At 52.2% G+C, this 24,633-nt stretch overlaps 2 protein-coding genes across 5 annotated transcripts in view; one reads left to right on the forward strand and one right to left on the reverse strand.

Annotated features, from left to right (window-relative positions):
- The first annotated feature begins 2,107 nt into the window (after nucleotides 1-2,107).
- Nucleotides 2,108-15,804, forward strand: SEMA6C (semaphorin 6C). Of its 4 annotated transcripts, XM_046684241.1 has the most exons (21): nucleotides 2,108-2,348; nucleotides 2,674-2,802; nucleotides 4,347-4,395; nucleotides 6,103-6,274; nucleotides 7,982-8,096; nucleotides 8,374-8,437; nucleotides 8,592-8,648; nucleotides 8,990-9,091; nucleotides 9,315-9,405; nucleotides 9,622-9,741; nucleotides 9,925-10,013; nucleotides 10,339-10,556; nucleotides 10,842-10,973; nucleotides 11,272-11,424; nucleotides 11,667-11,840; nucleotides 12,160-12,306; nucleotides 12,596-12,673; nucleotides 12,800-12,855; nucleotides 13,028-13,072; nucleotides 13,426-13,521; nucleotides 13,946-15,804. In XM_046684241.1, the coding sequence occupies exons 4-21, from the start codon at nucleotides 6,157-6,159 to the stop codon at nucleotides 14,989-14,991; spliced, it is 2,901 nt and encodes a 966-aa protein (XP_046540197.1). In that variant the 5' UTR covers nucleotides 2,108-2,348; nucleotides 2,674-2,802; nucleotides 4,347-4,395; nucleotides 6,103-6,156; the 3' UTR covers nucleotides 14,992-15,804. The 4 variants fall into 4 exon arrangements, with proteins under 4 accessions (XP_046540197.1, XP_046540201.1, XP_046540199.1 ...); XM_046684245.1 differs by lacking the exon at nucleotides 13,426-13,521; XM_046684243.1 differs by lacking the exon at nucleotides 2,674-2,802.
- Nucleotides 15,805-19,457: 3,653 nt separating this feature from the next.
- GABPB2 (GA binding protein transcription factor subunit beta 2) overlaps nucleotides 19,458-24,633 on the reverse strand; it is a 28,291-nt gene continuing 23,115 nt past the window's right edge. The window contains 1 exon segment of the mRNA XM_046682278.1: nucleotides 19,458-24,617. Coding sequence (XP_046538234.1) covers nucleotides 24,318-24,617 — 300 coding nt within the window. The 3' untranslated portion in view covers nucleotides 19,458-24,317.

Genomic DNA, 24,633 nt, shown 5'->3' on the forward strand with positions numbered 1-24,633 from the left:
CCCCAGTACATAGCTGTATATTCTTCGTTGTGGGTCCTTCTAGTTGTTGTATGTGGGATGCTGCCTCAGTGTGGTTTGATGAGTAGTGCCATGTCCACGCCCAGGATTTGAACCAACGAAACACTGGGCCGCCTGCAGCGGAGCGCGCAAACTTAACCACTCGACCACAGGGCCAGCCCCTTCTCTCGTTTTTTTTGCACCAAGCTAACTCCCACTAAAGTTCTCCAACCTCCCTGATAAAATGTATCCAACATCTTTCTCTGCAGTCGTCATGTAGTTTTTGTTTTGTTTTGTTTTTTGAGACTTGGTATTACTTTTTAATCATGTAGTACATGTAAATCTTGTTTTAATTGAAATAAATGGTCATTTACTTAAAGATTGGGACCACATCCCACAGTGGATTGTACCTGAAGTAAGTGCTTAATATTTATTGGATTGAATTGAGATTTTAGTTGGGTCCTAAAACTTTAAATGAATTATATCTTAATCCCCATTCACTAATCTATTCAATGAGCACATATTTGAGTACGTAAGCCCTATGCTAGGAGCTGGGGAGATTTCTTTCAACCTCTGAGTGCCTCTATATTTTGAGGTGTCTTTCTCCTAAAACCTTTTTCCAGCCTTTAAAACAGCCCCAACTGTCCATTGAATTGCCTTGGACCCAAGACCCTCGGCAGTTGATCTGTAAGTATTGTTCCATTGTTTCTTATTCTATTCATCTCACTGGTTCTCCTGGCCTTCCATCTCCGTGTCTCTGTCTCCATGTGTGTGTGTGTGTTTCTTGCTTACTTACTGTGGGGCTTAGCCCAGTCAGTGATGCTACTCACCCTGATCTCAGTCCAGTAAAGACTGGCCAGAAGAAGCAAACCCCTGCCCCTGCTTGCCTCCTGTCCAGACAGCAGGATGTGGGGGCTGGGGGTGGGGTGGGGGAGGTGCCCACTCAGATAAAATATCCAAGAGTACCAATGTCTCCCAGGCCACCCACTATCCCAGGAATTTTGAGACGGTCTTTTGTCCCAGCCCCCACGCAGGGAGGAATCTAGCAGGCAATACCAAGGTGGGAGCCAAGCAGTGCTGTCTGAAGTAGCCTCATTCTTCCTCCTCACTGACATTCCCAGAATCAAAGGGTCTTTATAGAGGGTGGGGATGGAGAAGGAGCCGTTTTGCTGTTTGGAGGGATGTCCAGCGCCCTCTGAGGAAAGATGGGACACCACTAATCTTGTTCCTGGGGGTCAAGTACGGCTATGTGAGGTTCAGCAGCTGGTCACTGTCCCTCTCTTTCAGGTCTCCATGTTGCTCCTCTTTCTGTTTGATTCTCTGAGTCAGTTTGTCCTGATCGCCACATCACTCTTTTGGCTTCAGCCTCACTCACCTGTCCTTTTCCATCAACCAGCCTGCCTGTCAGCCACCCTGGCTTCCTGACTCCTTAACTCCTGGCTTAGTGGCCCAAGTCCATCCTGCTTTGAGAGTAGGGGTGGGAGGGAAAGAGATGATGGGGACAAGGAAAACCTCCTGGTGACATCTTCCTTTTCTTTCCCAGGCCTCAAGCCCTCAAGTGCATGCTAGGCCTGCCTTACTGGAGTCAGGATGAACCAGAGGAGAGAGAAGGGGTTGAGGTAAAAAGAGTAGAGAGGAGTAACAGGGGGTTAGGGCAGAGTAGGAGAGAGGTGGGAGACTCCCTAGGGAACGGGGTAGCCAAAGCCATTGGGGAGGAGAAAGGAGGGAGGGAGAGTCATGCCGGCTCTGACAGGCCAGCCCAGCGGAGGTCCCCAGGTTTCCTGTCTGTCTCTCCTCCCAGCTTCTCTTCCTTCCTCTCTTGTGAGATTTCTCCCCAGGGCCTCTCCGTGTCCTCCTCTGTCCGGGCCTCATCGACCGTCCGTGGGTCTCTCCATCTCGCGCCTGGCTTTGGTTTCCAGCTCACCCTCCCGGCCTGGCCCTCTCGGTAGCGGTGCTCCTGGCACCCCGCCCCCGAGGGGAACTATTGGTGGAGAGGTGTCGAGAAGGCGGTGTCTACCTGGCCTCCGAGAGCCGGATTAGCTGCCGCGGCCCCGAGGCGGATCCGAGGCGGGTCCGGCCGGGAGGCGGGCGGGGCAGCTGGGGCCCGGCCCAGAGCTCCGGGCGGTCGCATTGTTTTCCTCCGTGGAGCCGCGGCGGGAGTGGGGGCTGCCACTGGGACCCAGGGCTCGCCCGACCCGACAGCACCCGGGGGCCCAGATCCAGGGTCCATCCAATTTGGATGCTCATTATATCTTGCCAGAGCCCCAACCACGGATTGCGAACTCGGCGCGGTGCGGGGCCGCTGCCCGCTCGCTGCCATCTCGATCCCGCTGACCCGGATCTCGGAGCAAGTACCCCGGAGCAGGGATGGGGCTGCAGGAGAGCGGGGAGGACCGGGGCGCCGCAGGCTAGGGGCAAGCTTCTGAAGTGCGAGAGGCACCCGGGAGGGTGCCAGCGCGCTGTGTCTGGCTGGCAAAAAGGGTCAGCAGAGTTGGGGTGCGCAGAGAGAGGTGGGGACCGTGGCTGAGCCCAGTCACTGTTCTGCTGGGCGCAGGGTCTGGTCGCCTCTTCCGACCGGGCTTCTCCGAGTCGCGTCCTCTGGATTGGGAAGCGCGAAAGGGGATTTGAGGCGCGCACCGTACGGAGGGTTGAAAATCTGGTCCCTTGCCTCCCCAGCAGGGAAACTAAGGCTTCGAGACCCGCGGAGAACCGGGCCGTCTCTATGCCCCTGCAGGGATGGGAAAGGGGACGCGTCGTTCCGGACTTTAGTGTCACGGCTGCACCTCTGTCCTTGTGCAAGAGAGAGTATGAGCACCTCCCAGGGGGTTGGCTTGGGCACAGAGTCGGGGAATGGGGCCCCCGAGAAACATCAATTCCGGTGCCCATCTCCTTCCTTCACCCCACTCGCCCTGGCGCTTTGTTAGACCGAGGTCTCCCACGGAGGAGGGCCGAACTGGCGACTGCATCTCGAGCCCGCGGACCCCGCTCAGCGCTGGCCCCAGGCCCGCCCTCGTCGGTTCCCTGCCTCTGGGCCTGTTTCCCTGGCCTCGGAGACCCGCCTCCGCTCCCCAGTCCCCGCTCCCATTCCCATTCGGTCTGGGCCTGCAGGCCCCTCCAGCCCCTCCTCCCGCTAACGTGGCTCTGGGACCCGGTCCCGGCCCAGACTCTGCTACCCGCCCCTCTCGGAGCCCCAGATCCAGTGAGGGGGAGACACGTCGAGCCCCTGGCCCCAGGCCCGCCTCATGCGAGGCTCTGGACACCTGGATTATCCTCGTTGGGGGTTAGGTGGGAAGGGAGGGTAGGTCCCGAGCCTGGGGCTGAGGGTGGGGAAAATGTATAGGAGAAGGGAACCCGCCTGTTCGCGAGGCTCCTCAGGGCGCCCCCCGCGCCCCCAGAGGAAGGTGGACTGGGGCGGGCGATCAGCCCGAGGGCTTCCTGCCATTGTCCCCAGCCCGGTCTCCCCTTCTCCATCCCTTCCCCAGCCCCTGCTAGACTCTGGCTATGACCCCGGCCACTCCCCAGAGGTAGCTGCAGGGCCAGGAGGAGAGAAAAGGGCTGTTTCCTCTTCTCAGCAAGGGGAGGATCCAGGAGGGGGAGAAAGAGCCTGTCAGGCTTCCCTCATTTGCTTCAGATGGGGTGTACGAAGCAGTTGGGATTGTTCCCAGAAGGGTAAACCTTTCCCCAGGCCAGGAGTGGGATGGGGGCCGCTCAGATGCTGCTCCCTGAAAACAGCTATGAGAAGTCCTCTTAAAGATATATTATAGTTAAGTCAAGGGGGCCAATGCAAAGGCCAACCAAGTGTTTTTAGAGGCTGGACTAATCTAGGCTAAGGTGGGGGGTGGGGTGGAGAGAGATTGGGTGGGAGGGAAGGAGGGGTTGCTCTCTCAGGGAAGAAGGAGGGGGCTGGGGGTGCTTGCTATCAGAGCATTTTGCCTAGAAATGAAGGGCATGTAAATGAGATGCAAATTAGCCTCTATTGTCCCCAGCTAGGGTGCTTTTGCTAACAAGGCTGCTGGTTTCTGAGGGTTTTAATATGGGAGTGGTCGTCGTGGCCCACAAACTCTCCTAGTCACCCCTTTTCCCAAGACTGGTCCTGCAGTTCCTGGAGTTTCTGGCTAGGGACCAGCCCCAGCCCCTGCCCTCACAGATCTGGGCATGAAGCGACCAGCACCTTTGTAACCAACCTCAGTGTCAACCAATGCCCACCCCACCCCCGCCCTCCTTCCAGGGCAGCATCTTCCCTACCCTAGCCTCAGTAGACTTCTCCTAAATTTTCACATTTACTTTTAAGGGATGTGGCAAGGAGGTGTAACTCAGTCTTTTCCCTCCTCTGTCCCTTCTTCCATCAGGTCAGAGATCACCTATTCCTTCAAACCCCTACAGGAGTCATCAACCCAGGTAAGGAAAGGGCAGCAGCCCCAGAGGGCAGCTGGCATGGCCTGGGAGCAGGAAGAGGGTCTAGCTTTCTCCCCACTTGCCAGACACCAAAGTTGTTTCCTGGGTGAAGATACCAGTTGCCCAGGGCAACTTGGGGGAGGGGGGAGCAGGAGGGGGAGGATAAGAGACAAGCTGTGTCCCTTTCTGTTCCCCTGGGAGCACCAGCATCCGGAAACATAGGGGGGGCAAGGCTTGGCCTTTCAGCGCCAGAGGGTCGTTAGCTAGCTGACTGCTCTGCCCCTAGGGAGGGGTCATCATTAGGTGTTCCTACCCCTTCCCCTCCTCCAGCTCTCTTGGGACCCCATCTGACGTCAGCCTCCCCACCAGTGACGCTGGGTTGGGGGTGGGGTACACTTGGGTCCTGGCTCCAAGAGTGGAATTGTTGGGGAGATGGAATGGGCTGGGCCTGGAAGCCCAGGGTCTCTTCTTTAGAGGACATGGTGGGATGGGCAACTAAGGATTAGTGAAGGATAGCTGTCTGCTCGTGGAAAGAAAGGATTTTCACCCTTCCTGACCTGATTTCCAGAGCTTACACAGCCCCTCGCTTCAATTTCAGGGGAAGGAAGGCAGCAAGCTGGTATACACCTCCACTGTGGGTCCCAGCCAGGGTCAGCTTGGTTGGGGGAAGGTGGCTGATGAGTGGGAATGAGGGCTGTCTTACCGTTCCTTCCATCATATCCATCTTTTCCTGGACTTTGGGCTACAATTGCCTGCCTGTCATTGAATTATTTATATTTCCATTTTGAGGCCACCCAAAGAGGGAAGAAAAGGCAAGAGGGACACGTTCAGTCGGTTCTCCTCACCAATATAGCCCCTTTTATCCCTGGCTTCTCATATGGGGTGGGTCTGCTCGTCCCCCCATCAAGTACATGCACTGGTTCTTAGGAGCCAGGGAGGGAACAGGGGGCTAGGAGGGGGCACAGTGGTCGGGCAGACAGCTGCAGCCAGAGCTAAATTTAGCCTCTGATCTGGCTTTGATGCAGATTCATTTTTGGCTAAGACAGCACCCCCCCCCCCCCGACCCCAGCCGCAACTCCCCTCCCTACCCAGCTTCTCCCTGGCAATGGGAAGTGCCCCTGAAGCATGAGCTTAGACCAGGCCAACGACCCCTAGGCTGCCTCCCCCTATTCTGTTCTTCCTCAACCTTAGAGAGGATGATGGCTGCTTCACAGCTGCCTCTGCCTGGGCACAGTGCCTGCATTTGCTCCCAGGGTGCTATGGGGGTCTGTGAGGGAGGGGGAGGCAGACATGGTGCCCTCTTCCTCCTCCCAGTGCCAAGGAGTCACTATTTATAATTTTAAGGCTTTAGTGTCTAATTATAGCTGAGAAGGGGTTAGCAAGAGGGGGGCCAGGAGGTGTCACCTACTGAATGTCCCAGACCCAGTCAGAGAGAGGAGAAAGGGCTGAGTGAGAAGGCTGGGTGTGTCCTGTCCTTACCTGGGGTCATGCTGGCAGGCCTCACACCAGCCAGTTTGGGCCAGTTGGAGAGGGAAGAACCTTGAGTGACAGTGACAGCTGGCTGGGACTGAGGCAGTGCCAGGGAGAAGGTTCTTTCCCCCACACCACAGGGTCTTCTGGGGATAGACCAGGGGGTTGGGGGAGCCAACTTGCATCAAAGGTAGAGGGAATTTGGCCCCTTCCCCCACTTTTCTCTGTCTCCTCTTTCAGGGCCAGCATATGGGTGAGGGGGCACCTCCTGGGGCCTGAGCTGCCCCACACAGGATGCCCCGTGTCCCTCACTTCATGCCCTTGCTGCTACTGCTGCTGCTGCTCTCACTTCCCCATACCCAGGCCGCCTTTCCCCAGGACCCCGTCCCTCTGCTGACCTCTGACCTGCAAGGTGAGCACCCCAGTACCATGCCCCCTCTGTGTGCACTCAGCACTCAGTCTGGACAATTAGACACTGAGACCCCTTAAGTGGGAGACAAAGGGCAGGAGGGCTCTCAGCCTCAAGGAAGCTAAGAGCCTAACCAGCAAAGAGGAGCACACAGGTAGAGGGAGCTGGCACCTCAGGTCAGTCACCTACTCTCTTCACTTCAAGGCAGCATCATCTTGGGGGTTAAGAACCTGACTCTCAGCCAGACCAAACCTTAGCAGGTTTGAATCCCTGCTAAGCTGCTCACTAGCTGTGTAACCTTGGTCAAGCTAATTAACCTTTCTTTGCCTGTCTCCTCATCTGCAAAATGAAGATAATAATAGTATTCTACCTCAGAGAGTTACTTAGGGATTAAATAGTCATTAGAAGTAATACATGTAAAGTGCTGAGAACACTGGCACAACATAAATGCTTTATATGGGTTTGCTATTCTTATTTTTCAAGAGATGTTTTCATTTTTTTCCTTAAAGATTGGCACCTGAGCTAACATCTGTTGCCAATCTTCTTTTTTTTTTCTTCTTCTCCCCAAAGCCCCCCAGTACATAGTTGTATATTCTAGTTGTAGGTCCTTCTGGCTCTGCTATCTGGGACACCACCTCAGCATGGCTTGATGAGTGGTGCTAGGTCTGTGCCGAGTATCCGAACCAGCACAACCCTGGGCTGCTGAAGCAGAGCGTGCGAACTTAACCATTCAGCCACGGGCCGGCTCGTGTGTTTGCTATTATTAGCAGCTACAGAATGAAGGCTTGGGACTAGTTCAGTGGTTCCTAACGCCTCTTAACCTCCCTCTCCACACTTGTACCACTACTAAGCCTAGGTCCTACCATGAGAAAAACCATATACACACTTTTTCTGAGAAGAACTTTTATCTATTTGCAAGTCCCTTTTATAGATATATAGGACTTAGAGTAATTTTAAGGATAAAGGAACTGGAGTTGGGTCATTGGGAGTAACTGTTGGGCGATGAATGAGAATAGCAAACACTAACATGTGCCAGAGCAGTTCTAAGCTCCGTAGGAACATTAAATCATCTCTCCCTGAACTCTGGCTCCCTTTGAGAGCTGATGACTGTGGTTTCCATGAGCAGGCCAGGTGGATGCTGGAGTTGGTCAGAGGAGGCAGAAACCTTGGAGGGCTGAGGTGGCCTGTGAAGAGCCGTGAGGGGAGGGTGCAAAGTGGGCTGGGAGAAATGGGGTGAGTAAATGCCCCGGATGGGACGGTTTACATTGTGGGAGTGAAAGGGAATTGTTAGCCCTAAGGCAGTTCCAAGAAGGGACTGGACTCAGCTCTGGAGTCAGACAGACCTGGATCTGAATCTGGGTGCCTGCGGCTTCCAGGCTAAATGAGCTATGCAAATTCCTTAATGGCTTTAAGCCTCAGGATCCTCACCAGTAAAATGGGGCCAATGTTAGTACCTGCCTCACAGGGTTGTTGAATTTAAAGGAGACAATGCATCTAAAGTGCTAATACAGTGCTTGGCAGAGGTTAAGTGCTCAGAATTAGCTGGTATTATTTTTATTAATAGCCTTATTAATAGCTTTATTAATATCTGACAACTCATCTCACGTACCCACTATGTCCACGGCTGGGTTTCAACTGGCTGGAGAGGGTGTTGAGGGAGTGTGTGGTATCCCGGCTGGCACTCAGCACCCACCTCTGTACGCTCTCTAGGTACTTCCCCATCATCCTGGTTCCGGGGCCTGGAGGATGATGCTGTGGTTGCAGAACTTGGGCTGGACTTTCAGCGATTCCTGACCTTGAATCGGACCTTGCTAGTGGCTGCCCGGTAAACTGGCTGTGGCACAATTGTGGGGCAGACATGCATGCTCCTGGGCAGACATGGGACCTGCATGGCCACTGCAGCATCTTGCAGGGGCACATGCAGGTACACAAGCCATGGGACACTGAGCACAAAATGCCAAGGCATGGAGTAAGGGGGGGTTAGGGGGCAGGAGGTCTGCACTGTTTGTCCCTGAGCAGCTGACCATGGGCAAGGCAGGGGCTAAGGAGCTCAGGTGAGGTGGCTTGGCTTGGCTCTGATCCCTCCTTACCTATCCCTTCAGGGATCACGTTTACTCCTTCGATCTTCAAGCCCAAGAAGAAGGGGAGGGGCTGGTGCCCAACAAGGTGAGGGGCTGTGTGGGAGGAGGTGCAGACATGGAGCTGAGGCTGGGAAAGGTCTAATGGGGTCAAGTGGGTGGGAAGAAGAATCCAAAAGGAGGCATTAAGTAGCAGGGGTCCAAGTTGCCCCCTGATTTTCCTCTTCTACTTCTCCCTGCAGTATCTAACATGGAGGAGCCAAGACATGGAGAACTGTGCTGTGCGGGGGAAACTGACGGTGAGGAGTAGAATGAGAATTTCGAGGGAGGGAGAGTGCCCTGCCTCCAGGCTCTGTCCAAGTGGAATTTCCCACCCACTTCTCCTATCCCAAGCCACAGAGGAAAATGTGAAGGAAAAGGAATTAATGATTTTTAGCTTCCTTTACATGCCTCACAAAAAAGAAAAGTCAGGCTCTGAGAGACCAAAGAACTTGCCCAAGGCTGCAGGGCTAGCGAATAGCTTGACTGGGACTTTACCCCACATTGCTCTGTGGCTCAAGGGGAGTAGCCGTACTTCCTGTGACCCCCTGCCCCAGGCCGAGGGATCCCTGTCACTGACCTAGAATTTTGGGTTCTCTAGGAGGAGTGCTACAACTACATTCGTGTTCTCGTTCCCTGGGACTCCCAGACACTCCTTGCCTGTGGAACGAACTCATTCAGCCCCGTGTGCCGCAGCTATGGGGTACAAAGGCGAGGGTGGGGGGTCAGGACAGAGTGGGAGGAGAACCCAAGATGGGCAATCAGTTTGGTGGGGACAGATCATGGAGGGTGGGGGAATAGGAGTGCCCAGAGTGCAGCGGTCCCAAAGGGATGGGGGAAGGAGGCAAGGGTACACAAGGAAGTGGGCTATGGAGCCAGACTCCAAGACCCCAAGGGTTCCAAGAATTTGTTCCCTCTGCCTCCAGATAACTTCGCTGCAGCAGGAGGGTGAGGAGCTCAGTGGGCAGGCTCGATGTCCCTTTGATGCCACTCAGTCCAATGTGGCCATCTTTGCAGGTGTGCACCTAGGCATGTAAAAAGCAAGCATGTGGCTGGAGGGAGCTCCCACCTTAGCCCCTCTCCTAATTTGGTCTTTTCCTTATGCTCCTAAGTGGAGGGTTGAGATAGGGGTCAGGGTCAGGCCAAAGTAGGGGTGGGAGGTGGGAGGCCCAAGGAGAGCCAGGATATAGATCCCTAAGCCCTCCCCTGACCCCACCCTACCTACACCTCCAGAGGGCAGCCTGTACTCAGCCACAGCCGCGGATTTCCAGGCCAGTGATGCTGTAGTTTACAGAAGCCTTGGGCCTCAGCCCCCACTCCGCTCCGCCAAGTACGACTCCAAGTGGCTCCGAGGTCAGGGCGGGCCTGGGGGAGGGAGGCTGTTCTTGGGGAGGAGACGCAGGGGGAGGACTGTGGCAGGGAGCAGGCAGGTGGTACTAGTGTCTGCGTATGCAGACGAGAAAGGCTGTGGGGCCAGGAATCTCTGAGCAGGTACCGATACTCTTCCATACCCTTTCCTGTCCCTCCCTCACTCAGAGCCATACTTTGTTCATGCCTTGGAGCATGGAGACCATGTCTACTTCTTCTTCCGAGAGGTCTCTGTGGAGGATGCCCGGCTGGGGAGGGTAAGGAGGTGGGCACCAGGGGTGGGTGGTTGGAGGGCTCTGCTGAAGCCTGAGGAGCCCGTCAGGAGAGAGCTCCCAGCCCTAATCTCCACAATGCAATCCCCTGGACTCTGAGGACCCAACTGGGAGCAGGCCCCAGCCCTGTGCTCCGACATCCTGCTGTGTTCCTCATGCTTGACCAAGATTGACTTACCACACCACACCCTTCCTTTGCTGTGCCCCTCATGTTGGTGTCTTGCTACTCTAACTCACCATACTTCTCTCTCCCCCTGGCCCTGTGGCACTCTCTCACTGTTCTCCTCGTCCCCCGACTCTCCTCCCCCAGGTGCAGTTCTCCCGTGTGGCCCGTGTGTGTAAGCGTGACATGGGTGGCTCACCTCGGGCCTTGGACCGCCATTGGACATCCTTCCTGAAGCTGCGGCTCAACTGCTCTGTCCCTGGGGACTCTACCTTCTATTTTGACGTCTTACAGGCCTTGACCGGGCCTGTGAATTTGTATGGCCGCTCTGCTCTCTTTGGGGTCTTCACCACCCAGACCAATAGGTTGGTACTACACTAACCAATGTGGCCCAATTTGTCCCTTGCCCCACCAGTGTCCAAGCTCTCCTCTCAAAGCCTACTGATGGGCCAATGAGGGGAAGCTCCATTCAAAGCTAGTTTGCTGTTCTGCCTATCTTCTTTTTCCTAGCATGGCACCCAGGGGCTGCCCCACTTTCTCAGGCTCCACTCCCTAATATGGTGCATGAAGGGTAGCTGCCATGTCTTACCTGGGAGGATCTGTGCTGTCCCTTCCAACACCCAGTCTGCATCCTTTTCTGGCTCCCTCAGCATCCCTGGCTCTGCAGTCTGCGCCTTCTACCTGGATGATATTGAGCGTGGGTTTGAGGGCAAGTTCAAGGAGCAGAGGAGTCTGGATGGGGCCTGGACCCCTGTGTCTGAGGACAGGGTCCCCTCCCCCAGGTACCCAGGATGGGGGTGGCTTTTGTGGGGGCAGGAGCAAGCAGTGTCTGCTCCCAAGTTGGGATTATGAGAAGAGGGTAAGGTGTCCAAAGCCTGGGGAGGGGGCAATAGTGGGTTGGCAGTATGACTGGAGAGCTGTAACAGGGAAAGGAAGCAGTAGTGTGAGTGTCTGTGTGTAGGGGGAACAAGGGCTACTGATCATGTTTGGGAGCAGTTGGGGAGTGGGGAGGCGGGTCATAGAGCCTAACTTAGCCCCAGCTCCCTGCCCTGAGCCTGTGCCTTCCCATGTGCCCACCAGGCCAGGATCCTGTGCAGGAGTAGGTGTAGCTGCCTTGTTCTCCTCTTCTCGAGACCTCCCTGATGATGTCCTGACCTTTATCAAGGCTCACCCACTGCTGGACCCTGCCGTGCCACCTGCCACCCATCAGCCTCTGCTCACCCTCACCAGCAGGTATGGGGCTAAAAAACGATGACCACTCCTCTCCCCTCCTCAGCCACTCTCCTTCTCTGACCCCACAAGGTAAGTCATATTGGTGAGAGGAAGAACTTATGAAAGTGGAAGGGAGAGAGCTAAGAAGGAAATCCTGGGCTGGGGAAAGGGTCCAGGAGTGGATACCAGGACATATGGGCTGTCCTTGAAACACTCAAACTTCCACTAGTCAGGTTGCCCTGACCTGAGGCCTATCCCTCCAGGGCCCTACTGACCCAGGTAGCTGTGGATGGCATGGCTGGTCCCTACAGTAACATCACAGTCCTGTTCCTCGGCTCCAATGATGGGACAGTGCTGAAGGTGCTGCCCCCAGGGGGCCAATCTGGGGGACAGGAGCCCATCGTGTTGGAAGAGATCGATGCCTACAGCCCCTCCCGGTGAGGCCTTTGTCTGGCAGGCGCACCCCCTGCCCCCCAGCCCCACAGAGAAGGGATGTGTTGTGAGGTGGTAGATGGGCATGTGGAGATGGGTGGGGAACTGCAACATAGACTTCTGCAGGGCAGAAGCTGCGGGGTAAAGAGAGGGCCTTGGCGAGAAGCTGGGCAGTGTGGTGCCATAGGGTGGCCACTCAGGAACCCCAGCCCCATGAGTTGTACTCGGTTGCTTGTGCGCCTCCCTACCTTCTGTTCTTTAACTTACCAAGGGAAAAAGGAGCCTTACCGGTCCCAGCTCTGATTGCTTCTGGCCTCACTCTAGGTGCAGTGGGAAGCGGGCAACCCAAACAGCACGGCGGATCATAGGGCTGGAGCTGGACACTGAAGGTCACAGGCTCTTTGTGGCTTTTTCTGGCTGCATCATCTACCTCCCTCTCAGTCAGTGTACCCGGCATGGGGCCTGTCAGAGGTGAGAGGGGCCTGAGGCCAGGCCCTGCCTGGGCAAGCTCCCTGGGCCAGCAGGAGCACAGAACACAGCCATTGTGGGTGGCAGAGAAATGGAGGGGATGACTGGGGGGAAGGTGCCTCTGCATTCTGCAAGTGGTCAGTAACCAGGGACTGGAATAGGGGTTGGGGTGGATAGGATGGGAATACCAAGCTAGGAGCCTCCTGTAGGCCACGGTGAGAGAAGAGACAGAGGAATGGAATGTGATTAGAGTGGAGAGGGTCCCAGCCTCACACGACTTAGTTTTCCCTAGGAGCTGTCTGGCGTCTCAGGACCCATACTGTGGATGGGATAGCTCCAGAGGCTGTGTGGATATCAGGGGATCTGGTGGGTAAGTGAGGGCCCCCCAGATCTCCTGAGGAGAAAGTTCCCTGCCACCAAGAGAGGAAGCTGAGGGCCAGGGTGGGGGATGGGGCTAACATGTATAACTGATGGAACCACTTTCATTTCCTCCTAGGACTGATGTGGATCCAGCTGGGAACCAGGAATCCATGGAGCATGGTGACTGCCAAGGTAAACAGAAGGGACGGCTGCAGCTGTAGCTGCACATGGCTCTGATGGCCACAGACACCATCCCAGGCGTGGCTTTTTTCTTTCTTTTCTTCTGTGGCACAGTCACCCCCCTCAGTGCTTCATGAGGCTTCCCCCTCCCCCTATCTTCACCCTCTCTCTCGCTTCTTCATAGATGGAGCTACCGGGAGTCAGTCTGGCACAGGGAATTCTGCTTATGGTGAGTCCTCTTGTCCCAACATCACCTTCCCTTGCTCAGCCCACACTCACCCAAGTCTGTGCCCCATAGCAGCAGCAGACCAGCACCCTGGACACCCTGAGAGTCTCAGAAAAGGGTTAGCATCCTCCAAACACCCAGCATATAGCTCAGTGCTTGGCACATAGTAGAGTGCTTAATAGTTTTTGAACAAATAAATGAAAGAATGTCCTGCATGGTGAGCCCTTCCCCATACCCAGAGGAAAGTAGAGGCTGGAGTTCTGGACCTTTGGGTTCCAGAGTGGGGGGACCCCTGGATGGGTGTCAGAGCTGGAGAGCAGGAGCCTCACTGGCTCTGACCTGGTCTCTGTCACCAGTGCTTCTGGGTCCTGGCCCTTCCCCTGAGACCCCCAGCCCCCCCAGTGATGCCCACCCCCGGCCCCAGTCTTCCACTCTTGGAGCTCACACTCAGGGTAAGGGGGCTGGCTGGGAGGGACAGGAGTGAAGTGTGGGGCTGACGATTCGTGAAGAATTCCAAGCCCCTCACTGATCCGTGTTTGGTGCTCACTAATGCCTGTTTGGAGCCTCCCCTCCCCAGAGCTGGGCATCCCAGCCCGGCCTCTTTCTGCACGGGCAGAGTTTGACAGTTGCTCTCGGCATGGCTACAGGGACCAGAGCTGGGATGGGGACTTCTCAGGCCCAAGCTCTAGCCTGTGTGTGAGGGGTAGTGCGATGTGCTGTGTGTGCTGAAGGGTCAGGGGAGGTGACTCCTGAGGAGGGTCAAGGCTGTGTCTGAGTGAAGCTGAGCAGCAGCAGGAGAGGCGAAACTTCGGAACTCGCCACCACCTCACGCCCGCCCGCCTTCGCTGAGCCTCCCTCCTCCCTCTCGGTCGGCAGGCGTGCGCCGGGACCTCCCCCCAGCCTCTGCCTCCCGCTCCGTCCCCATCCCACTCCTCCTGGCCTGTGTGGCCGCAGCCTTCGCCCTGGGCGCCTCAGTCTCTGGCCTCCTGGTCTCCTGCGCTTGTCGCCGCGCCCACCGACGCCGCAGCAAGGACATCGAGACTCCAGGGCTCCCGCGCCCTCTCTCCCTTCGCAGCTTAGCTCGGCTGCACGGGGCGGGCCCAGAGCCGCCGCCGCCGCTGTCCAAGGACGGAGACGGGGCGCAGACGCCCCAGCTCTACACCACCTTCCTGCCTCCTCCCGAGGGCGTCCCCCCGCCGGAGCTGGCCTGCCTGCCCACGCCGGAGTCCACGCCGGAGCTGCCGGTCAAGCACCTCCGCCACGCCGGGGGCCCCTGGGAGTGGAACCAGAATGGGAACAACGCCAAGGAGGGCCCGGGCCGCGCACGCGGCGGGAACGCGGCCGGCGGCCCTGCGCCGCGCGTGCTGGTGAGGCCGCCGCCGCCTGGCTGTCCCGGGCAGGCTGTGGAAGTCACCACCCTGGAGGAACTGCTGCGCTACCTGCACGGCCCGCCGTCGCGGAAGGGGGCCGAGCCGCCGCCGCCCGCCCCTCTGACCTCGCAGGCGCTCCCGCCCAAGCCCGCGCCCACCCCCGCGCGCTTCGCGGGCTCCAGCCTGCTCCCCCGGGAGTGCGCCCCGCCCCTGCGGCTGGACGTGCCCCCCGAGGGGAAGCGCCCGGCCCCCGCCGCCCGGCCCGCGCTCTCCGGCCCCGCTCCCCGGCTCGGGCTCGGGGGCAGCCGGAGGTTGCCCTTCAACGCTCACCGTGCGCCTCCCGCCCTGCTTACTCGAGTCCCCTCGGGAGGCCCCTCCAGGTACTCCGGGGGTCCCGGGAGACACCTCCTGTACTTAGGCCGGCCGGAGGGCTACCGGGGCCGCGCCCTGAAGCGGGTGGACGTCGAGAAGCCCCAGTTGTCCCCAAAGCCTCCCCTGGTCGGGCCCTCTTCCCCGCCGGCCGTCCCTAGCGGCAGCCATTTTAACTTTTAAAGGTCGCTGCTCCGGGGCCTCGCGTGGGCTTCCGGAGGCCCCCGCCTCGAAGGCCGCGAGCGGGGACGGCCCTCCACGGACAGCTCGCCGCCCTCTCTCCTTGCCCCACACCTCCAGCCTTCCTGGACTCTGAGAGTCTCCGGGGGCCCTGCCCGCCTCGGGTTTATTTATTGACTGTCGACTGTCTCCCCCTGTCCTCGAGAGAGGCGTGGGAGGTGAGAAGCTCGCCCCCTCAGTGAGCCAGCTTTTTGGGGGGAACTGGCACACTCCCGCTCCCCCCTCTCTCAGCCAAGCTGCCTTAATCGCCCCTCCGGGCTTCCTCCGTGGACTGGGCCCCGGGCGGGCCGCGAGCCGACGGAAGGCGCTGGGGCCACTGCGTGCGTTGTGTCGCGTCCTCGGGCCTCCTGGGACGTGCCGCCTCCTACTGTGTAGGAGCCTCCGCTGCCTAATACAGCTGTGTCCCGAGCCGCTGCCTGACTTTACTCGCGGAGGGGCCGGGGCGGGGCCGGGCGGGAAGTGGTCGGCTCGCTCTGAGCCTTGTGCCCCTGAATCTCTGCCTTCATCTTGGCCTTGAGCTCTCTCCCGGCTAATTGGGATGGCTGCAGTCCCACCGGGGTTAATCAGGAAAGGTTTCCTGAAGGAGGCAAGCGAAGTGGTGTGGGGAGATGAGCCAGGGCCCAGGAGACCCACAGTAGAGTTTAGGTGGAGTTGGGGAGGGTACTTGGAGCACGTTTCTGGATTGAGGTAACAGAGACTTTTTCACAGCCTGTTCTATGGGGTGCGGGGAGGGTATTTTTGGAGAAATAAAATGAAGCTGCAGCCTAAGTGATTTAAGTTTCACATCAAGAAATCTTGTCCTAAAGAGAATTTGGAGAGAGTGGGTCGCATGAGGGGTAAGCTGCAAAAAACCAAAGACATCAGGCCTGCTGGAGGCAGCGGTCGCCCAGCCTTACCCTTCGCAGGGCAGGAGGGGGTGTCGAGAGTGCGTACCTCATCGCACGCATGCGTAGCCTCCTCTCGCGGAGCCTCGGGCCACACTCAAGCCCCGCGCGCCGAGGATCAGCCAACGTGTGGCTGTCGTGATTTTCCTCTGGCTGGGGCTGGCTGTCCATCCCTGTCCGTTACCCCCGGGGGCCAATGGGAGGGACGGGCAGGACCGTCAGCCCCGCCCACTGCCTCGCGCTAAGGACACTTAAGGCCTCGCGCGGGTGGTGGCTGAGTTTGCGGATTTAGAAGTCGGGTATTTTGTTGCGGCTTGGCCCGAGTAACCGCCTAGTTGGAGCTCTAGGCCGCCCTCCCGCTCGCGCCCCCTGGAGACCCGACCGAGCTCTGCAGCTACGGAAGCCTTGCAGGTCCCTTTCCCCTTCGCAGCCTAAATACCTTGGGCGGGAAACTGCTGAGAACAATTTGGCGAAGACCCCGAGATTGTTTCTGGCTTCGCTCTTTATTACTTGTGATCCCGACAAGTCAAAGCTCTGCCCTAAGCCTCCGTTTCTTCATCTGAAAAATGGCGTTGAGAGGCTCAAGTACGATAACGTATGTAAGAACGCTTTCTAAAGGAGAAAGCATGGAACCCTGTGAGATAGTGCTTCCTCCAAACTTACACTTAGGCTATTCCTAACTTTGCGATCTGCTTCTGCTAAGCAATCCCTTTCCCTTTGTATCCTTACAACCTTCATTTATAGATTTTACCCTCAACGTTTTTAAATGCCCTCTGAACATTACTCACACCTCAGTTCGCTTGTTCGGCAGATTTGGTTGTCGTCCAAGAGTCTGCCCTCTTGCTGCTTGGAGCTTGATTCACTGGCTTGGAGAGGTCCTGGTCTCAGTTTGTTTCATTTATTTATTTATTTTCAAAGATTGGCGCCTGAGCTAACTGTTGCCAATCTTCTTCTCCACGCCCCCTCCACTTCTCCCCAAAGCCCCCCAGTATATAGTTGTATATTCTAGTTGGTCCTTCTGGTTGTGCTATGTGGGATGCCACCTCAGTATGGCCTGATGAGTGGTGCTATGTCCACGCCCAAGATGTGAACCAGCGGAACCCTCGACGGCTCAAGCCGAGCACAAGCACGGGAACTTAACCACTCTGTCAGGGGCAGGCCCCTAGGTCTCAGTTTTTCACTCAATGGAGCCTTACTTAAACCAAGATGCTTTGAAGCCATTGCTAGAGTCCTGGATAGTAGAGGACAGCAAGGAAGGAGTGGAGAATCTTTCCAATCATCTGACTTCATTATCCTCTTCAAACCAAGGTGTTGAAGCCAAGACAAAGAAAAATTCTAAGGCTACAGCCTTTCACAGCCCTTTGAGGGACAAGTCTCACAAATACTTAAGGTCTTGCCTGAAGGTGGTCACAAGGAAAGGGGAAAATGATCCTGAGGTTTAACTATAGACTCCAAAGAGATGTACAAAGGAATTTAACCCTGTGACTCCTTGCAGGCAGCAGCAATTTACAAGTTAAAGTCCTGGTTTCAGTTTAATTGTGAAGGGTGTTGATTTATTAGTATTTATAAGGTATGGTGACTTCTCTAGCCAAGAGTGCCTACACTGGACTCTCAGAACTTTCAGGGTTGGTGACACCAACTACATCGCAGTGAGAGCAACAGTCCTTGGACTCTGCCACTTAGTAGTTTTGTGTATGACCTTGGCAATTCAATTAACCTCTCTGAGCCTCAATTTTTTTTGTAAAATATGGAAAGAACATATACCAACAGGGTTTATAAAGCACCATATAAATATATAGGTTTAAATTAAGCGCTTTGTGGGAAACAATTATTTGCCCAAAATAGACTACCACCAAGTATGCAATTCATTAATACTCATGAAATACCTCTGACAGAGAGTAGTGAATAATAAGGGGATGAATTCAAAGAAATTATCACTGACAACAGAGGGATAAACATGACCCCAATTAAGGAATCCGTGGATAGTCTTTAAAAGTAGGATATTAGCTCAAACTTTGTCTTTAGAAAAACCAGAATGTGCCAACAAGAAGATGAAGTCGTCATCCTAAGGGATTTCTAAGCTGATTTCTCAGAGGCATCCTGGGACGTTATGGAGAAACCAGGGCCCCAGTAGGCCAAGTCCATCAGCTTGTGTAAGGCTTTGGGGACCTGAAACACAGAAGGTTCCACAGTCACGAAGCTTGAAAAGCTGTTCAGCATCTTGGGTTCTTTGGGAGCTAAGTCACAGGGGCTTGAGCTATTATTATCTCTCGGATTTGTCTCCTTGATCCCAAACCCCACACTTGGGAACCACACAGGTATAAATCACTCTCTGCAACTGAATCTAGCAGTTCACCCTTCAGAACTGTTGACCCTTCAGAACTGTTGGCTCATAAGAATTTCAGGTTACAGGTATAAGTAAGGTTCAAGTACATGGATAAAATATGAAGTCTATGAATCCAAAAGATCACCTACCTTTACCAGGTGTATTAGACAGGGTCCCAACAGGAAATAGATGACATGCTCAAAATAATGAAGAGCTATTTTTAAAAAGTGTGGGCAAGGGATAGGTAGTAACTGGAGGCTAGTAACAGCCTTAGGCCTGATAGGACAAAGGGAGGTAGTGGTTACTGGGATCTGGAAGGAGAGATTGCATTGAGAGGAGTAATGACTTTTAATCAAAGGATACAGCTAGGCCCAAGTAACCCCAACGGAGGAAACCTGGGAAATCAATACACAAACCTCAGTCTTTTCTCTCCTTCCAGTCTCCTGCCAGAGCTCCCTATTGGCTGAATCTAAGGGAAGCCAAAGCATAGGGAGTCCATTGATGAAATCCATGCAGGTTAACCTTCAGGGATAGAGATTAAGAAACAGGAGGGAGGAGAGGGAGAAGAGTAATCTAGAAGGAAAGACAAACTGGCTGCCGAAGCGGAGCGCATGAACTTAACTGCTCGGCCACGGGGTGGCCCCCTCAGCTGGTATTCTTAACAGGCAGAGCAAGTTGCCAGTTTGGGTCCTGGGCGTGGACATGGCACCACTGATCAGGCCATGAGGAGGAGGCATCCCACATGCCATAACTAGAAGGACTCACAGCTAAAAATATACGACTATGTACCGGGGGTCTTCGGGGAGAAAAGGGAAAAATAAAATCTTAAAAAAAAAAAAAAAGAATACCAGCTGAGGAGTGGCTACATAAGGAAAAGGCATAGGTGTGAATGGGTTGGAAGAGACCCCAACAGGGGAAAGAAGGGCCTCCCCAACACCCTCCCCCCGCTCCACCCGCATTAGATCATTTAGACAGGGAAAACTTGCCATTGAGGTTTATCTGTGATCAGGGAGTAGATACAATTTTTGCCCAGGAGATGGAAAAAATTTCAATGACACCCTGAAATGATAAGACTTTGACATTTTATTAAGAAACATCTTTATTTTAAATGATAGTACAAAACTGTATATATAATATAGATCTGTATAGGTGTATATACACACAAATACCCCCAACACACATACACACAAACTTGTTCATCAGAATCAAATCCTATTTTATTAAAATCCTAAATAAAAAGAAGTATATTTAAGTTTTCCTAAAACATACTGTACATAAAGCTGTCAGACAACCTGAAAAACTGAGGACATTTTGCGAAGAACCTAGGCACCCCACCCACTCTCCTCTCCACCAACACAAATGGCCTTGGCAGAGGGATAGTACACAGGCCAGAGAAGGGACCTGCTATCATTATTGTTGATAGAGTAAGATGCCTGAAACCAACTAAGAAGCACACGATACAGGGTGTAACCTAGATTAATTCTCAGAAACAAACCACTTCAGAATAAACAAAATAAGTAGTAGGGAAAGAGGAGAGTGGAAAGAGGAAAGACAAGGCCCATAGATTAGAAATGACCTACTAATTAAACTCTAGTGCCTGGGAAAGACTCAGTGAGAAAAAAACAATGGGGTTACAGAAGCAGAAGTAGTTAGAGGGGAAAGGGAGGAGAGAGAGATAGGGAATCACAATTTCCTGCCATTAACAAGCCAAATTGCTACTGTAGAGTCTGGGAATGTCACCCCACCCCCTAATCCTAGAGATGCTCAAAACAAAACAAACAAAGGCAGCACCAGAGGCTCAGAGTTACTTAATTCAAATTCATATCCTTCTTGCTCCTAGTCTCTTGTTAAATATATTGGCATAGGAAATAGAGTACTAACTCAGAAGGGGAAAATATTCATCACATAAAATGGAGACAGATAAGAGCTTAGAGCAGCATACAGGTGCTCTTGACATGTATTCCATTCTAAAGCTTCTTTTTTGGCCATACAGAGATGTCTGCACAAGGCGTAGAGAATACGAGGCCATCCTCCAATAAATTTGGACAAAAACTGATTCTTACTCAAACTTCTGGGAAGAGTTTCCTATATGCTTCAAATCTTCTAGCTATGGAGGTCCATAATGTTGTTAAGAGCTTTCTCAAAATAATCATTTTTCAAAAGGATGATATTTCTAAACTGGGAAAGTAGATACACAGAATGTCTGCTCCTTCCTCCGTGGGCCTTTATCTAGGGTTTCTCTCCTGTTCAGAGGTGTAGGAGATTTTACAAGCGCCAGTCCAAAGAGCTGCCATAGGCGTGGGAATGAGGCTTGCTCTGTGGAAAGGCAGCTCCTTTTCTACTCCAACACTGCTCTGAATCTTTCAGTCTACATGGTGTCATCACCCTATATGCTAAACAAATCTCTGTAAAGCCAGGTACTGGCTCTCCCTGGAGACTCACTCCTCAGGTTTCTCTTTACTGCTTCTTAGAGCACACGCTCAGAAAAGGGCCAAAGTAATGCTTTTTCTTCCTCAGCCCCTTTAGTGAATCCAAAGAAACCCTCTATCATGTGTTTAATGAAATAAAAATATTTCCAGGTTATACCAGGTACTTTAGAGTTGAACCTCAAATAAACAAAGAGAAAAGTGGGAAAATCCCTGTGTGTTTATAAATGTATGCTCTGAGATACATCCAGCAAAGGAGTATTAAAAATGTCCTGGTCACATACTACCTAACTTCAATAGGAAAGCCCTCTGGTCAATTCATTTCTTTTACATCAATACCAAGAAATAAAGTCATTTTGTATGCCATAGATTTCTAATATTACTGAGCAGACCCAAAAATTTTAATAATGCAATGGTAAGGTTGAAGAAAGGGGAAGGCAAAACAAAAAATAACTACACACAGATCTGAGAGAGAAAAAGGACATCTTTTAAGGCACTGAGTTCAAAATATAGAAAACCTAAAGCCAATTCCTCCCTTATTTCAATTAAGAGACCTCAACTCTGGCATTACAATTACGAGATCCCACAGAGGTAGTGATAGGAAGGGAATGTACATTTACACATTTATAAGTAATTTCCCTGAAGCCAGGAACAAGAACAGATATATGAAGATTTCTTTCTTTCTCTTTTTTTGGGGAAGGCTTAAGACCAAAATGCAAATGTAGAGTCTAAAATTCCTATATTAATACTGATATTGTTAAAGCAGATTTTTTTTTTTTTTCAGAGAAGCTTTATTTTAAACTAGGCAACCATCCTAGGCTCCAGGTTTCTCCTGCTCAAGTACCAACTCTGAACCACTTGTCTGTTATTTGATTCTCTGTAATTCAACCTTACCAAAAGCCAGTTGGAATTCCCTAACCCAGAAGATTAGCAACATTTTCCCAACTTTCTGGCTGATCCAGAAAGATATGCATTTAATATTTAACTTCTGACTACTTCAGGTGATCCTGACCTACCATTCTATGGCAATAAAACTGGAGATCAAACCCTATTTCCCTTCTCTGAGATGCTATAAGGTCTATTCCAAGTAAATAAATACCTTTTTGCTACTCACCACTTTCCAGACATTTCCTTCTCTCTCTCCCTACCCTAACCTTTCCTTTAACTCCCTGTGTCAGAGACCGCATCACCAAAAATGACTTGGGCTGTATTAGAGATTTTCCTGGGTGAGAATGATAGCTTCCTACAGAAAGAGAATAATGAAAAACCTCTACACAGTTACCCAAAATAGTAGGGACTCTGTATGCCCAGAAGGGAGTATTGGATGGAAACTCCCTGTCCCCAGTCGGAAGCTACCCCAGAGAGTGAGGTAGTTGGGCCTGGACATCTTTCTTAGAATTAACCTCCACCCCTTAACAGGAAAGGAAAAAAAAGGGAATTAAAGTCAATATATACACCAAGAACATAGACAAAACACATCTAAAATGATACTTGGTCCCTCTATAGTTAAGCTAAGGCTCTGAAATGGCACACAATAGCAGCTTATTGTTAGCACCTGGTTCACAAAGGGACTCAGAAAAAAGAAGCAGATCACAAACAGAAACAGGACGATTGACAGAAGACACAATTTTACCCTCACCCCTACCTAGGCTCCTCCATTGCATTTCTCCGTCATCCCCAACAGTCCAGAGTAATCTCTGATCATCTGGGAAGTGCTCAATACTCAAGTCCATAGAGAAAACCTAGCTAAGGTGGCTAGTAGCCAAGATTAATTTCAAAACTGATATTTTAGCCTATAAGCCTCTAACAGCCAATTCTCTTTGTTAAATTTGGTTTGGGGAGTTATGTTTTCAGTTTATTTTGAGCCCCAAATAATTATGCACCTCTGGAAAACTGCAGCAAATTAGTTCACCAATCAAGGTAAACAGAACCAAGTTAACTGTCAAGTTTCATTCCAAATTAAAAATGTATGTTTTCCCCATGATCGCTAATTAAGAAAACTGTATTCTAAACAGTCGTTCAAATGTTGACTTGGCACATCTCTCTCTGGTTTCTTCTTCTAATTTACAACAAAGCAAGCAAGTCTAGAATGATGGAGGCCCAATTTCAAAGGCAATAACTTCTGTAATGTAACCTCTCCACAACCTCTCTCTCCATCCATATTCCCTTTCTTTTGAAAAAACTCCAAGCTGGCACACAAAGAAAACCCAGCAATGAAACACTTTCCAAAAGTGTCTAGGCAAAGGGAGCAGGAATAGTGGAAGAGTAGGGATTAAGGCAGATAAAGTATCTGGCCAGAATCTTTGGTTCCTTACTGTATGGCACTGATAATTCTTACTCCCTTTGCCAACACACAGTGACCACCTATAAGGCACAAAAGCTCTGCACAAGGCTTGACCTTAAGGAAATAGCAATTTACTCATCCCAAATCAAATGGAAAAACCACACAACATCCTCAGCATTCATCTCTCCCCAACTTCTTCTTTTGCATATATGAGGATACCACGTAAGCTCCACAGAAAGGCACACTTAGAAAACTCAACAAAATTTCATAAAATTAAAAAGTTGATATTAAAGCTTGATACTACATAAATAAATGTTTGGAAGCAAGTTGTTTTAACAACAGACTACCCTCCTGATTGCGATTTTATGAAATTCAGCCAGAGCAAAGTTTGTATCTTGAGGCCAGATTGTTTCATAACCCCACAAGCCTCTTTTTGGCCACTTTCCAGCATTGTGGAAGCATAGCCTGGAGGATTTTGGATTTATATACACTTCTCCCACATAAACAAGTTTTCTTTCCAGTTTTTTAAAAATTCTATTTCAGTTTCTTAAACTGCCATGTGAGCTATGGATACACAATAGATGCAAATGTAGTCAAGCAATCACAATTTTTTTTTTTTTTTTTGCTGAGGAAGATTCACCCTGAGCTAATATCCATGCCAATCTTTCTCTAATTTTCAGTACATGGGCTGCCAGCACAGCATGGCCGCTAACAGAGCCATGTAGCTCCACGCCCAGGCACTGAACCTGGGCTGCTGAAGAGGACTGTGCTAAACTTAACTGCTATGCTGCTACGGCTGGCTCACAAAATTCTTTTCAGTGAAATTAACTCAGGGGAGTGGGTAGTGCCTGCTCTTCTGGAAGCAGAATATATTTATTCCTTTCTCTTCCCCAAAGCTTGCATCTAACCCCTCTCCCAATTAGTTTTCTTCTCTAACTGGTACACATCATAAATCTAAGGCAAATTTTCAGGTCACATGATGGTATAATTATTAAAGGCTCTGGGTGTGTCCATATTAGGAATGTCATCTTAAAATCTTTTGATAGAAAGTCAGTTATTTAAAAAACAATCAACCCACAACTTCCAACATTCTTTTACCTCTATGCTTAAAGCAATGATGTGAGCTGAGAAATTTGGTTCTCATTCTTTTGGTCCCTCAGAAGAAGTGTTCCCTAAATTTGGCTTTGAATTTTCCAGTTGCATAGAGCGCCTTCCTGAGCCCAAGAATTGTACCCTGCTATAGTTTTCTTCTTAAGGACATTCTTAATTTTTCTACAATGTTTGTCCTCTGTATTTTCTTTTAAAAAGAGGAAAAAGATGGACACAGTACAAGTTGTGGCCCTTGCATATTAAGATGAAACAGTTTCCATGGAAACTCCAGTATGAGGCTCCGTGGTCCCTCCTGCCCCAGTCACTTCCGTCTCTCTTTCTTCCATCTCCCCCTCTGTGACTACTACAGCATCTACCTCAGCCACCTCTTCAACCATGCTGAATTCAACTCCGTTGGGCTGCTGTCGGGCCATGGCCTCGAGCTTGAGGCGGTACTGTTCTGCCTCCTGCTCTTTCTTTAGGAGCTGATGTCGGTATTCCTGTGCTCTTCGGTTGGCCTCCTGAAGCTGCTGCTGCAGTAGCTCTCTTTCAGTGCCTTCCTGTAAAAGTAAACCA

The sequence above is a fragment of the Equus quagga genome, chromosome 13 (assembly GCF_021613505.1).
Source record: "Equus quagga isolate Etosha38 chromosome 13, UCLA_HA_Equagga_1.0, whole genome shotgun sequence".
Classification (NCBI taxonomy): Eukaryota; Metazoa; Chordata; class Mammalia; order Perissodactyla; family Equidae; genus Equus; species Equus quagga.

Bases quoted from the DNA above. Each gene is read 5' to 3' on its own strand.
- SEMA6C (XM_046684241.1), top strand. From the start codon at position 6,157: ATGCCCCGTGTCCCTCACTTCATGCCCTTGCTGCTACTGCTGCTGCTG. The intron at 8,438-8,591 runs GTGAGGGGCTGT...TTCTCCCTGCAG, and splicing joins AGGGGCTGGTGCCCAACAAG to TATCTAACATGGAGGAGCCA. The intron at 13,522-13,945 runs GTAAGGGGGCTG...CTCGGTCGGCAG, and splicing joins TCTTGGAGCTCACACTCAGG to GCGTGCGCCGGGACCTCCCC.